At 43.2% G+C, this 13,292-nt stretch overlaps 3 protein-coding genes across 3 annotated transcripts; 1 reads left to right on the forward strand and 2 right to left on the reverse strand.

Annotated features, from left to right (window-relative positions):
* Positions 1-348: 348 nt before the first annotated feature.
* Positions 349-3,822, forward strand: C922_02359 (hypothetical protein; the record flags this gene model as incomplete). Its single annotated transcript, XM_008817958.1, has 2 exons — positions 349-421; positions 692-3,822. 2 exons carry the CDS (start codon positions 349-351, stop codon positions 3,820-3,822), a joined length of 3,204 nt encoding a protein of 1,067 aa, XP_008816180.1.
* A 573-nt stretch (positions 3,823-4,395) lies between these two features.
* On the reverse strand, positions 4,396-6,981 carry C922_02360 (hypothetical protein; the record flags this gene model as incomplete). Its single annotated transcript, XM_008817959.1, has 1 exon — positions 4,396-6,981. The coding sequence occupies one exon, from the start codon at positions 6,979-6,981 to the stop codon at positions 4,396-4,398; it is 2,586 nt and encodes an 861-aa protein (XP_008816181.1).
* A 3,427-nt stretch (positions 6,982-10,408) lies between these two features.
* C922_02361 (CK1/CK1 protein kinase) lies at positions 10,409-12,833 on the reverse strand (the record flags this gene model as incomplete). The annotated part of the gene is made up of 8 exons (XM_008817960.1): positions 10,409-10,544; positions 10,801-10,900; positions 11,214-11,390; positions 11,541-11,686; positions 11,834-11,910; positions 12,102-12,250; positions 12,470-12,539; positions 12,717-12,833. The coding sequence occupies 8 exons, from the start codon at positions 12,831-12,833 to the stop codon at positions 10,409-10,411; spliced, it is 972 nt and encodes a 323-aa protein (XP_008816182.1).
* Between the last annotated feature and the right edge of the window lie 459 nt (positions 12,834-13,292).

Below are 13,292 nucleotides of genomic sequence, written 5' to 3' on the forward strand. Positions count from 1 at the left end.
GAAGAGTGAACAAAATCTTATTAACACTTATAAATGAATACAAACGTTCGCGCGAATAAACAGAAATACGCAACAAAGTTGATCAATTTGCTAACCGGTGATTTGTTAACGCCTGATTTGCTAACCACTAATTTGCCAACGCGCGAAATGTGTAGCTTTCGCTTCAACAGGGGAATATAAAACAAAAGCAGTCACTTCACCTCCCACGCACCCACTTTAAAAAAAAAAAAAAAAAGAAAAAAAAAAGGATACAATCATAGGTATAGGCACATATATAGGCTTGGACACACTCCTACGAGAGACCCCCCCACACCCTCCATTTTATGCGCCCGAATATAGTGTAGCTAAATGGAGAGACTGAACGGGATCGTAAAGCAGGTCGTGTCAGCAGATACCTACGTTTTGGCGGGCGCCAAAAAGGGTGAGCAGGAGGGAGAAAAGCAGGCCCATGTGCAACTGCGTAGAAGCGCCACTGTGTAGAGGCGAAACTATGCCAATTCTTTCCCTTACGCACATTTGTTGGTGTGTGGAGGTGAGGCTTGTCCCACCCATCGCCCTCGATATGGAGAAATAATGTGTGCGCGATTTATATGTATCTCCCTGATTTGCATGGCACACCCCCGTTTGTACCCTTCTCCATTTGAGCTATCTCTATACTTATCCATCTTTCCCACCCCTTCCCCCCCGATAGGCGGCGTTGCACAGGAAAGACAAGTGAGCCTGGCGTGCATCCAGTGCCCCAGGTTGTTCATGAAGAGCCAAAATGTAGAAAAGAGTGAGGAGCCATTCGCATGGGAGAGTAGAGAATTCATTCGTAAAATGATCATCGGGAAAAATGTCACCTTCGTAGTAGAATATATTTACAACAACAGAACGTATTGCAGTGTATTTTACGAGGAGCAAAACTTATCAGTGATGCTACTCCAGAGGGGTTACGCCAATCTGGTGTCAAACAAGAATGTCAAAACGAATGTGTATGCCGATTTGGAGAGTTACTACATCGAAGCGAAGGAAAAGAAAGTAGGTATTTTTGGCAGCAACATTAATAGCTATGTTAGGAATATTGTATACTCCTATAATGACAAGAATGAAAACAAGAAAATTTACGACCTGTTTTTAAACAAAAATTTGAAGTGTGTTGTTGAGCATGTGAGGGATGGATCTAACTTTCGTGTGTATGCTGAGATGGAAGGGAATGAGAAAAGGGAAACCAACACAACCGTCGTTGAGGGCACTGCATTGCAAAATGGAACCGTTGGTGAAAGCAGCAGCGGAGTGAAGGGGAAGAAGAAGAAAAAAAGCGCAGGTGGGAAAAAGAACCGAAAAAATAGTGATATCGCCAACGGATCGGGCAGTGATGTCGACCAAGTGGCTAAAGCAACAGTGGGTTACAAAACCATGTACTACTTCTCCTTCACCGTGTGCGGCATCATAGTCGATATGTTTAAAAAGGAAGTAGTGAACAATGTAGAGAACGTCAAGGAGGAGCAGTATGCCATGGAGACGAAGAAGTTTGTTGAGGCGAGATTACTAAACAGAGATATCGAAGTAGTGATAAAGCACATGGATAATAATTGCAATTTGTATGCCAATGTGTTTTATAAGCTAGGAAATATCTGCACTCTTCTGTTGAAGAATGGCTATGCGTATATTAATGAGTACACCATTAAGTATGTGGAAAATGCTATAGAGTATAAGAGGTCCTTGGATGAAGCAATACAACTGAGGAAGAAGAAGTGGGTTAACTACACGGAGAAAAAAGTGGATTACGAAAAGGAGTACCTTGCAACAGTTATTGAGGTTCTCTACGGAGATGTCATCATTGTCGATTATCATAATGAGGAGAGGAGACTCTACATGGCTTCCATCAAGTGTGAAAAGCATAGCACTGATTTGGCTGTAAATACCCTATGCTTATCCGCCAAGGATTATTTGAAGAATCAAATTACCGGGGAAGTGGTAAAAATTGTCACGGAATATGTGAGAATCCCACAGAGCAATAGTGAGGGGTACATCCCACAGTGCTCCGATGACAAGGGAAGAATGCATTTTGTCAGCGTGTACAAAATGGAGAATAAGAAGAAGAAGGAGGAGACCGCAAAAGCTGGCGTGGCTGTGCCTAGTAGTAAGTGGGGCATCGAGGGGGAGGAGAAAAAAAAAAAGAAAAAAAATGCAAAGAAGGGGGGACCAATTAACAGCGGCGACCCGACTGGTTTGGGAGTGAAGAAAAGCGCCAAGATGAACGGGAACGCGGCGGCTCACCTGCGCGAGGAAGACGGAGATGAGGAAGATCACACGATGATCAGCATGAACGAACAACTCGTGGCCAGGGGATTAGCAAAAGTGATGAATCACAGACAGGAAGACGAAAGGGCGAGCAACTATTTCAGACTTCAAGAATTAGAAAAAGAAGCACAGGAGAAAAAGGTGGGAAGATTTAACCCACACATCGATATTATCAAAATCAATAATATAAGTGGAAGCGAAAACTCTTTGCGAGCCAGATCATTTGAGAATGTCCTTAACAAGTATAACAATCTAAACGCCAGTGTGGATTATATTTACGGAGCAAACAAATTCAAGCTGCACATCCCTTCGCAGAATCTGTTAATAAATTTTATCCTACTAGGTATCTCTGTTCAGAAAATTAACTTGAAAGAAATTGGCACCATCAGCACGTCAGCTAGCCAAATGAGGAGAGTCAACGGGGCACTAGCAGGAGGAGAACATTATGACGGGGAAGATGCTCACAATTTACTGAATGGAGATGGCAACTCCAACAGGAAAGAAAAACTCGAGCTGAAGGAAATAGCCATCCAGGCTTACAGATACACCAGAAAAATGCTAATGCAGAGAAATGTGCAAATAACTATCTTAACGTGCGACAAGGGAGGCAATTTTATAGGTATTCTACGCCATCAGAATAAAGATTTCGGGGTGCACTTACTCAGCTTGGGCTATGGAACGCTGAACGAAATCGGATTAAGTAACACCAATGAAAGGAACAATTACGTCAAAGCGGTTGAGGAAGCAAAGAAGGAAAAGAGAAACATCTGGGCTATTCAAAAAATCGATGCAAATGAAGACGACACGGATAATGTTATGCTCAATGGACAAAAAAACGTGTCCCAATTCGACAACATCTATTATTGCTCCTACGTTGAAGATATCAACAATATTTCCATTCAGTTGAAAAGCAAACAGGACCAGTTAAAAAAATTACAAGATGAGCTAAACAAACCAGCCAACTTAGAGTCATCATCACAGTATGTCCTCTCCGAAATTAAAAAAAACACCCTAGTGATTGCCAAATATACGGATAAGTGTTACTACCGGGCTGTTATCCTGCAAGTGAATAAAGCGAAGAAGAAAGCCCTCGTTAAGTACATCGATTTTGGAAATGAGGATGAGCTCAATTTTGAAGATATCCGAAAGTTGAGTGACGGGTTGAACTTAAAAATGTATCCTCCATTCAGCATAAGGGTGTCCCTAGCTGGGGTTAAAATCCCCGTCGAAAATAAAGCGGATTTGATTATCTATGTGAAGAAATTTTTATTGGATAAATTTCTCTACGTTAAGTTTGAAAAAAAGGAAAAGAACAGCGCGTGTTATCACGTCGTTTTTTACGACTACGAGCAGTTCACCACGAACAAGAATGTCAAGAGTGTCAATGAGGACATCGTCTCCAGCGGTATCTGCTACGTGGATAACCGAAGTGACACCAAGATCTTTGAGAAGCTCAAGAAGGAAGAGGTGGTGGCGAAGAAAGCCAAGCTTGTCATATGGGCCTACGGAGATATCGACTACGACGATGAGAGTTGAGTTGCCGCGTGGGGGGGGCCGCACGCGTAGAAGGATACGCTACTTGGAGGCCATACACACGAAGCAGACCACGTTAGTTAGAGGCCATACACACGAAGCAGACCACGTTAGTTAGAGGCCATACACCTCCAGGAGACCACCCAACTAGCCGATTGATTGCTCCACATGCTTATACGTTTCTCGCGAGATGCCGGAGAGACTCCAGAGGCAGCTCCCACGAACGGAATCTTTTTCGAAAATGAAAAATGAAGGGTAGGCCTTTTGCCTCTCCCTCTTTTCATTCAACAATTTTTTTTTTTTTTTTTTTAAAACGCACGTTATTCATTTTTTCAAAACAGATCATTCATCGCATGCGCGTGATGATATCAATTCTTTAATTATGTTCTTTAGGTAAGGGGGAATCCAGAATGGGTGGAAGGAAAAGGTGCGGCGGTACGCGGCACAACAGCGTAGGGGCAGCGTTATAGCATGATTGAAACGTTGTGGAATGTGTGTGGAAGGTGCGTAGAATGTGTGTGCAAATTGTGTGCACGCTTCGTGGAAGTTGCGTGGACGGCCGCCCTCCCGCCGAAGTCACTTTTTGCGGCGCTTCTTCAACCCCTGGAGCTTGGAGGAGCCGGCTGGGTTGTTCTTGGGCTCCTCCACGACGACCACCTTCGGTTTGGAGGGGGCCTCCGCCATCTTCTGCTTCTTCTTCTTGGACTTCTTAAACCCGGTCTTCTCATGCTTCGGAAGCCACTTCTCTGGGTCGTAACCAGCGTGGTTACCCATCCCGTCCTTTTTATTCTTTGTCTTCTTCGATCGCTTTCGTTTTTTTTTGTTCCTATCGATGGGGACTGTGCAGGGGGAATCGCTATGGACGTTTCCACCACCAGGGGTAGTAGTAGCACCCGTGGAGGAGAAGCCCAGAGTGAAGTTTTTATTCTCCAGATCCTCTACATCGATAAGGTAGGTCTCGGTGAGAACGGCCTTCTTCAATTTATCTTCATATTTATGTGTAAGTTCCATATTGATATACGTATATATATAAGTGAAGCAAGAGAAAAAGTGAAAATCGTTTTTGACATGCTTAGTCAAATGATCGAAGAGGTCCGTGAGCAGCTCTTCCTTCCCATGTTGTAGTAAATATTTGCTTACTAGAAAAACTGTCTCGTAATTAACGATTTTTAAATCTGTCCTGATAGCTTGTTTGTATTTGTTGAAGAGGTCAATCACTAGGGGGAGGTTACGCGGTGTGGCGATACCATCACCGTGGGCACCCTGATCGTCGCCACCCTTGGCAGAACCGCTAGGGACGCTGGGGAGGGAGGCATTATTCTTCCCCATCAGGGGAACCGACTCCCCTACATAATGAGCACATATATAAATATAAAACAAGTTGGAGAAAAAAGTACGGTAGTGATGGGCGTCCATCTTAAAAACGTATTCATACTTCCAATACATTTTTACTATCTCTGTGAAGCTTTTTTTCTCATAGCATAAAGATAAGTAGGCGTTGAGAAACTTGATCTTGTTCTGATGAGAGTACATGAGATGGATGTTCTTTAAGAGGTGGTGCTTACATTTGATGTGTGCATTTTCGCTTTTTAAAAAAAGAGCTATTAGCTTATCTAGCAGAATCGAATTTCCAAAGCGTGTTGTAAAACTTCTCAACTTAGATTTGAATTCATCCTTCTGGTCGTTCTTCAGGCTGTATACGCACTCATTGAAGAGAGCTATGGATTGCATAAATTGGCTCGCACCCTTGTGGGGGTCACATCTGCTCATTCGTAGGTGGCTTTTAATTTTGTTTAGTTTGTCCTGGCTGAGGGAGAAGGTGGGGGGCGATCCGGATGGAGCATATCCAGATGGGGATTTTCCCGATGGGGGAGGCCCCGACGACCCGAGTGCGCTCTTCCCTCTCGGCTTCACATGGCACACACTTTGACTTTCACAGTTATGCCTCAGTGCGAGGTAGTTGTTGTAGGCCACCAGAGGGATGAGTCTGCCACTACTTGCGGCGTCTCCCTTTTGGTCCTTTTCCGGGTAGCTTTCCAAGACGCTTTCATATATCGCTATGGCGTCCTTCAGGCGGTTTGACTTCGAGTATACGTAAGCCCTCTGTAACTGGACGAGCGTCCGTTTGTTCGTTAGTACATCCTCTCGAAGGAGAGAAACTCTGGCACTATCAGCACTTGAGCGTTTTCCTGTCTCTTCTGTGTGGCCCCGTGGGTTATCCTCTTCATCATCCGCACGGTCATCCGTGTTGTTAGCCCTTTCTTGGTCCCGTTCTTCCACCCCTTCCGCGATGCCAGAATCAGAAGAGCTTCCCCCCACAAAGGTGCTCCTACAGATGGCATCTGCCAAATCGAGAAATTTTACCGCTTCAGTGTAATTTTTCTCAACTATAAAAAAAGTGGCATAGTTAAATATCTGCTCAAAACTATCCCTTTCTTCTTCAAATTTAAAACCATCCGTGTTTGTTACGATTTGATTTTTCACCTCTTCGATGTCTTTCTGTTTCGCTTTATCAGAACTGACTCTCGAGTTAACACTTCGCAAAAAATTATACTCATATAAAAGTCTGAAGTAAAGGGAGAAGTACCCACTGTTGATATTAATCGAGGCCGCCACTGCCTGCTTGGCATTTTGGCACTCTACCAAATTTTCGTACCAAGCAATAGACGCTTCGAAATGGTGTAGTCTGAAATTTACCTCTGCCAGGAGTACATCCATAAACTGGGGCACATTCTCTTCCTTCTCAGCTACGTACTTCAAACATCCGTTCAGTTTTTTTAGCTTCTTCAATTTGTACATACAATAGAACAGCTCGAATAGAACGTTTTTCCTCTTAATGCATGCATAGTTTCCTTGGAAGAGGTCCTTAAATGTGATTCTCCTCTTTTTACCGACCGTGGACGCACCGATACCACCCTGTGCAACGTTCTTCGATTCATCGCCTCCCACCAACATGTGCATAATTTCGTGAAACAGCCTGGTAAACTCCCCCCTCTCAATGAGGCAGTAGTACCTAGCCCTCAGCGCGTACTCATCGCACTGCTCACTGGAGTAAATCTTCTTCGTTAAATTAAGCACATGTTCATATTTCTTCGATTCAAAATGGGATTTTATTTCGTCCAACGGGAAGATTTCCGACGCGTCCGCTTGGGCATTGCTCATGTTGGAGAGGGTATGTCAAAGGATGGATGCAACATTACCTCTTCTGTACACTTGTGCGTCGTGTAAGACGGGACATTCTCTCCCTTTAAGTCTGCTTCGATTTACTCCGTTTCTGTATGTTCGATTGGTCCATTCAGGAGTGTAACTTTTTTGCGAAGGAACTTTTCTGTGTCCCTTTAAGCTAAAACGTACAAAAAAAAAAAACAACAGCTCAAAATTGTCAAACGGAGGATGAGAAAGGAAGGGGGTAGTAACGTATTAGGTCCTTTTGAGAAGTTAAGAAAAAGAGAAAAGGTACTATAAGACGTTTTCTCAACTCCACACGGTTGGAGTTTAACCTAGAATGACGAATCTTTATATTTACCAGGTGATGAAACAAAGAAAAAAAAAGAGGAACGAAAAAGAAATGGCCTATTTTTTGTAACCCCAGATGGGGAGAAGCTAATTTTATTCTTTTCAAAAATGAGCAGAGTTATCATACGTTGCAAAGGGGCGTGTAGATTTTAACGTAAAACACCCGCATAGGGGAGGGAAGGGGGGTTGGCTCGCCTGAGTACCCTCTTCACATCACATGAGCTGTATGGAAAGGAAAGAAAGATACAAAGGTGTTAAAAAAAAAAAATGGGGGAAAAAAAAACATAAATTAGGTCTCACAAGGAATACAGAACGGGGAGGCCGCCCTTCACATCGATATATGGCTCACCGCGCAGGATTAGTGTTTTATTTAAAAATTGCCTCAAATTTTTTTTTGGCGAAAGATCGCACAACTGAGGGCAGAGTAAACGTACGGCATAAAACGACCCCAGCGTGAAGCTTCAATGTTTTCCTTTAGCATGTTGTGAAATTGTTACATCCTTTTTTTTTTAAGCCTCCTAGGCATTTGGCACCTTCGGCATGCGCGACGTGCAACGGAGAAATAAGCTTGTACACGTTCATATGTAATATATGTAAGGATGGAGCCGCAAAATGACGCATAGGGAGTGCGTTCCCAGGGGTAGAAGCCGGCGAACGGCGAAGGAACAAGTGTAGAAAGGCACAAACTCATTTTATGCCCCTCTCCCTCTTTAAATGCGCGGGGAAGGCCATTTCGATGAAAATTAACATGGCAACTTTTTCCAAGGCAGGCTAGCCCGATTTGTTTATCCGTTTATCGGTTTATTTATTTATGTATGTATCTATTTATGTATTTGTTTGTTCCTTTTCCTGTTTGTTTATTTATTCATTTTTTTTTTTAATATTTTTAAAACGTCTTTGGGGGCCCACGTTATGATGTACTTTTATATCACCCCTATAAAAAGAAAAAATCAAAGAGGACAACTGCACTGCTGTTCTTTTTTCGCCCGCGTTATTCTCGGATGGGTGGAAAGATATCCTCCCCTCGTGTGTGTACATGCACATTTATCACCCCTACGCGCCTCTTCGCTTTTAAGGCAGTCGTATGTTAACCAAGGTGCAGAAAAAATGCCTATCCTATCGGGGGAGAAGGGAAAGGGGGTCCGCTATCCATTTGGTCACATAGGTATCTGTTTATTTATAGGTTCACTTATGGGCCCACTTATCGGATCACTTATCGGCCCACTTATCGGCTCATTTATCGGCCCACTTATCGGCCTATTTATCGGCTTATTTGTTTGCCCCTTGTGCGGCGCAGACGCAGCATCCCCCGCACGGCCTCCGCATAAGGCGCAACTACTTGTGTGTCTACTAAAATGTTATACTTTTTTCTTTTTTTAGAATTTAAAAAATAAATATTTCATATGTTTAAAGGATTAGGGGAAAGGGAGAAGGAAATGGGGAAAAAGAAAAAAAATTAAAAAAAAGGGGATAATAATAATGTTTAAAAAAAAAAAAAAAACAACTACAACTTAGAATGCAGAGATAAAAAAAAAAAGAAGAGGGAAAAGGAAAAAAGAAAAAGAAAAAAGAAAAGGAAAAAACTATATCTTGAATCACATAATATTTTAGGTATTTCTAATTTCTTTTTTTTTTTTTCCTCTTAAAATTATAATCCAATGTTAAGAAATACATACACACTTGCACACGTGTATGCACATACGCGTATACACACATATCAGTATATATGTAACTATATCCTCATGATTATCCACATGACTATCCGCATACATATCAGCATATGTATGCATTTATATACGTCTATATACGCACCTATGTACATACTATACGGACATGGGCCTTCGCCTAGATTCGCACGCCGGTGTGCGTACACAACACTGCATTGTAAATATCGACCATTTCGTACAGGGGTATGGGGGCACACACACATATTCCTGCACCTGCATGTACGTGCGAATATGTGTGTGTCTCTGTGTGCAGAAACAGATTTGTCTATATGCGCGCCTTTACATGCCTGTATGTGTGTCTGTATGTGCGCCTGTATGTGCACGTAGATGTATAGGCCTATACGTAGGTACATACGTGTGGACACCCTTCTGTAGGGGCAGGGGGGCCTGCTCACGCATATTCACATGCGCCTAACGTATTCTTTAAAAAAGGTAGAAAAAATGGCAAAAAAAAAAAAAAAAAAAAAAGATGAGAAGTGCGAATACGTGTGGGAGCACACGTCCGGGCACATAATACACGTACAAGGGGCGCGAAACCACCAACACACATAGGCACACAACACAACAGGGCAGGAAAAGGCAGGCCAGGACAGCACAGGACGGGACATCCACCCACCAGCACACGTAGGAACACAGCACACCCACGCGCGCATGTACCTACGCACAAGCTATACACATTAAATCACATAAAGATGCTTTTACATTAATATGTACAATTAAACATATGAGAAGGTAGCAGAGATAAATTGGGCTCTAATAGGGTTCGTACAAATTTAAATCGAGAGGAGGGGTTTATTAATAACAATAGAGAGTACAGTGCGCGCGTGTGGGGGGTACCAACATGTAGAATGTGTGTGGTAGCGCGACCATGTGACTAACTCGTGCATGTGCTAAGGCGCAGGGATTCGTCTTCGGGCGCGCGGGAGCGCACGTGTGCAGGCGGGAAGGCCGACCGGCACGCACGCACGGTTGTACGCATGGCTATAAGGGCTGTAACGGCTGTAAAAGCTGTAATCGCGAATATAGAAAAACATGCACACACATATTGTGCGCACATTTGGGAGGATGTAACTTTTTCAGGCTAACAGCGCACAAGAACATTAAGAAAACAACGCGAGGTTCTTTTTTACCACACTTTATGTCGCGAAAGGGGAAAAAAATAGCACACATAGGTGCATACATACGTGCATACATAGGTGCATATATACAAGCATACATACATTCCTACATACATGCCTACATATATACGTAATCACATTTTATCATATATCTGCACATGGCTAAATCTTCACGTAAGCATTAAAGTTGGCTACTTAATTTCTCCCAAAATGGACGCTGAAAAATTGCTAGTTTTGCTTCACTCGGCCTTCCTGATCCGCCGTCTGGTCGAAGCGGTTTTTATTTTCTAACATTTTTTTTTTGTCCTTCTCCGATGCGTAGACGCAGGTCCAGTCAAACAGGAAGTCATACGAGAATCCCTCTCTGCGGTGCATACGTGGGGGAGGAGGTGGGAAATGGGTGAAAACGTGGAGCCACACGAATGGGTCACACATAGAAATGCTCAAAGGGAGTGTTCTACCAATATACACGGGTGCTCGCCCAAGAGCAAACATCATTCGCGCGGGGCATAATGATCGGCCTCGCTTAGTACACCCCCAAGTTGGTACAAAATTGCCATAATTTCTTCTCTATCTCCACGGCACCTTTTCTCTGCCGCATACTTCCTCGCGGTACTCACCTTATGAACAAATCCTTCAGGAGTCTCCTCAGGTAGGTATAATCGGGTCTATCTTCAAATCGTAAAGATCGACAGTAATTTAAATAGGTTACAAATTCGACTGCGGAGGGAAGTAGAAGAGGGGGGGGGATGAAAAAATGAGGCGGGAACACATGTGCATATCTGCGCGTATAATACGCTCCGTTGGATTGAAGCAAAGGTGGGGGAAGGGCGGGGGAGTCATCACATATGTTTCTCCTCAACACAGTGATGTCTCTCCATCGATAAAGCGTACACTTGGCGCATATCTCAATGGCTTATCATTTTGTCCTGCCCGCCACGAAAAAAAAAACACATTCCCTTATCAGGCATAAAAATAAGGGGAGCGTAAAAAAAGGAACGCATAAAAAATACTCCGCTCGCCTCTTCCTTACAGCTTGAATTTCTACACAAAACTTCTACAGAGGTGGATATTTTCTTTTCCATAATTTTATCGTATTTATCCTTCTTGGAAATAGCCTTCAGGCCTTGCCATGGTAAACTGCCTCGCAGGAAATACATGAGGACATAACCCAGGGCTTCTATATCGTCCCTTCGGGATTGCTCGATGCCTAGCGGGGGAGGAAAAAATAAAAAAAAAAATAAAATGAGTAAACTATGTAGAGGAACAATTTGACGAACATGGCACTCTTGCGGAATGTTGGTACAATTTTGCTGTTTCTTAACCACCGGCGTCGCTAACGCACGGAGGAAGGGCTCACCTAAATGTGTGTTTATACTGGCATATCTTGCCGTCCCCGTCAAATTTTTTCCCTCCTTGTAAGGAATGTGTGTATGCGATCTTGAATCTCTATACTTTTTCGCAAGTCCAAAATCGATGATATGAATTAGGGTAACTTTTTTTCCTCTTCCTGAAAAAGGGGGGATATACATAGCGCAAGTATATACTTGTACGAAGAAGTTATCATGCACAAATGTAGCTTAGGCGGGAAGACTGCACGTTGCCCAAATCGAACTGGGGTAATTACCACCGGACTTCCACTCTTCGCCTGACTTACCTATCAAAAAATTATCCGGTTTGATATCTCTGTGTATGAAATTTTTGGAGTGAACGTATTCAATTCGGTTTAACTGTGGGAGGGGGGGGGAATTTTAAAAAAATGAAAGAATATGAGCAAATATGAGCAAATATGAGTAAATATATGTAGATATGAGTAAACATTTTATTTCATATGTTCAGCCCGATCAGGAGATGACTGCACACATATGTGCACTGCATCCTTATTTATTTTTTTTTTTTAAGCTGATGCGATTTGTCTAACCATTTGATCGGCTGTCATGAGGACAGTCTTTAAAGAAAATTTTCTGTTACAAAGGGTGAACAAATCTTCTAGAGAAGGCCCCAATAGGTCGAGAACCATTATGGTGAAGTCCCCTTCTATGCCATACCAATACACTTTGGGAACTCCGACTAACAGGGGGGGAAAGGACAAACCGGGGAAATGGTGTAAGGGAAATGTATCGAAATGGAGACGTGGAGTAAACGCATCTTTAATTTGTTCTCTTTAATCGGGGTGTGTATTAATGCACAGTCACGTAAGCACGCGCATTCCTCTATATATCGGCGAGGAGCCTTTCTGCGCATAAGGCAATATTTTAATGTTGTCAGAAAAGCTCAAAGTGAACGTACTTCCTCCTCCCAATATTTTGTACAACTTGGATTCGTACAGCAGCTGGGGGTGCTTCGATCTGGTTGATTCCTGCAAGGGGAAGGGGAGGTAGAACAAATATTCACCGTTCTGACAAGGACACGTACAACACAGATGTAGACAAGAACAAAGCGAAGATTTATCCTTCCACGAAGACTTCCTCCACTCGGGATCATTTCACAAGAATAACTCTAACGTGAAATACAATTTGCCAGTTATTGCACTTACTAATTTTACGGCGTACTCTTCCATTGTTACAATATCTTTGGCGACATAAATGTCACCGAAAGAGCCGCTCCCTAATTTTTTTCCTAAGGCATATTTATTCGCTACTCTTATTTCCATGATTTCTTTGTTGTGTTATAGCTGCAGGTGTGGGGAAGGGTGAAAAAGGGACGGCATTATTATGGGCGTGGGCACGAATGGGAGCACACTTGTACGCAGCAAATGTGCACATGGTTGCGCGTATGGATGTGGCGTGTGCGTGTGTAACGGGTAACCGGCTGGAGCACTCATAACTGGGCATGTAAATGTGCAAGCGGGCATATTCATTCTTCCATTCGTTCATCTGCTAATCCGTCCGCGAAGCCACCCGCCGACACATCCACCCATACACGCGCGAACGAAGGCGCGTTCGAAAGGTCACACGTGTAAAGAGTAGTACTCCTTATCCAAACAAAGGAAGAGACTCTTCATACGCGAAAAAGCGGCCACGCTTGGGCATGCAGCAAGAAAAGAACATGAATGCAATTCTTATATATTCAATTTTTTCCCTCAACACAATTGTCTAACGTACATCATTGG

The sequence above is a fragment of the Plasmodium inui genome (genome assembly GCF_000524495.1).
Source record: "Plasmodium inui San Antonio 1 unplaced genomic scaffold supercont1.8, whole genome shotgun sequence".
NCBI classification, from domain to species: Eukaryota; Apicomplexa; class Aconoidasida; order Haemosporida; family Plasmodiidae; genus Plasmodium; species Plasmodium inui.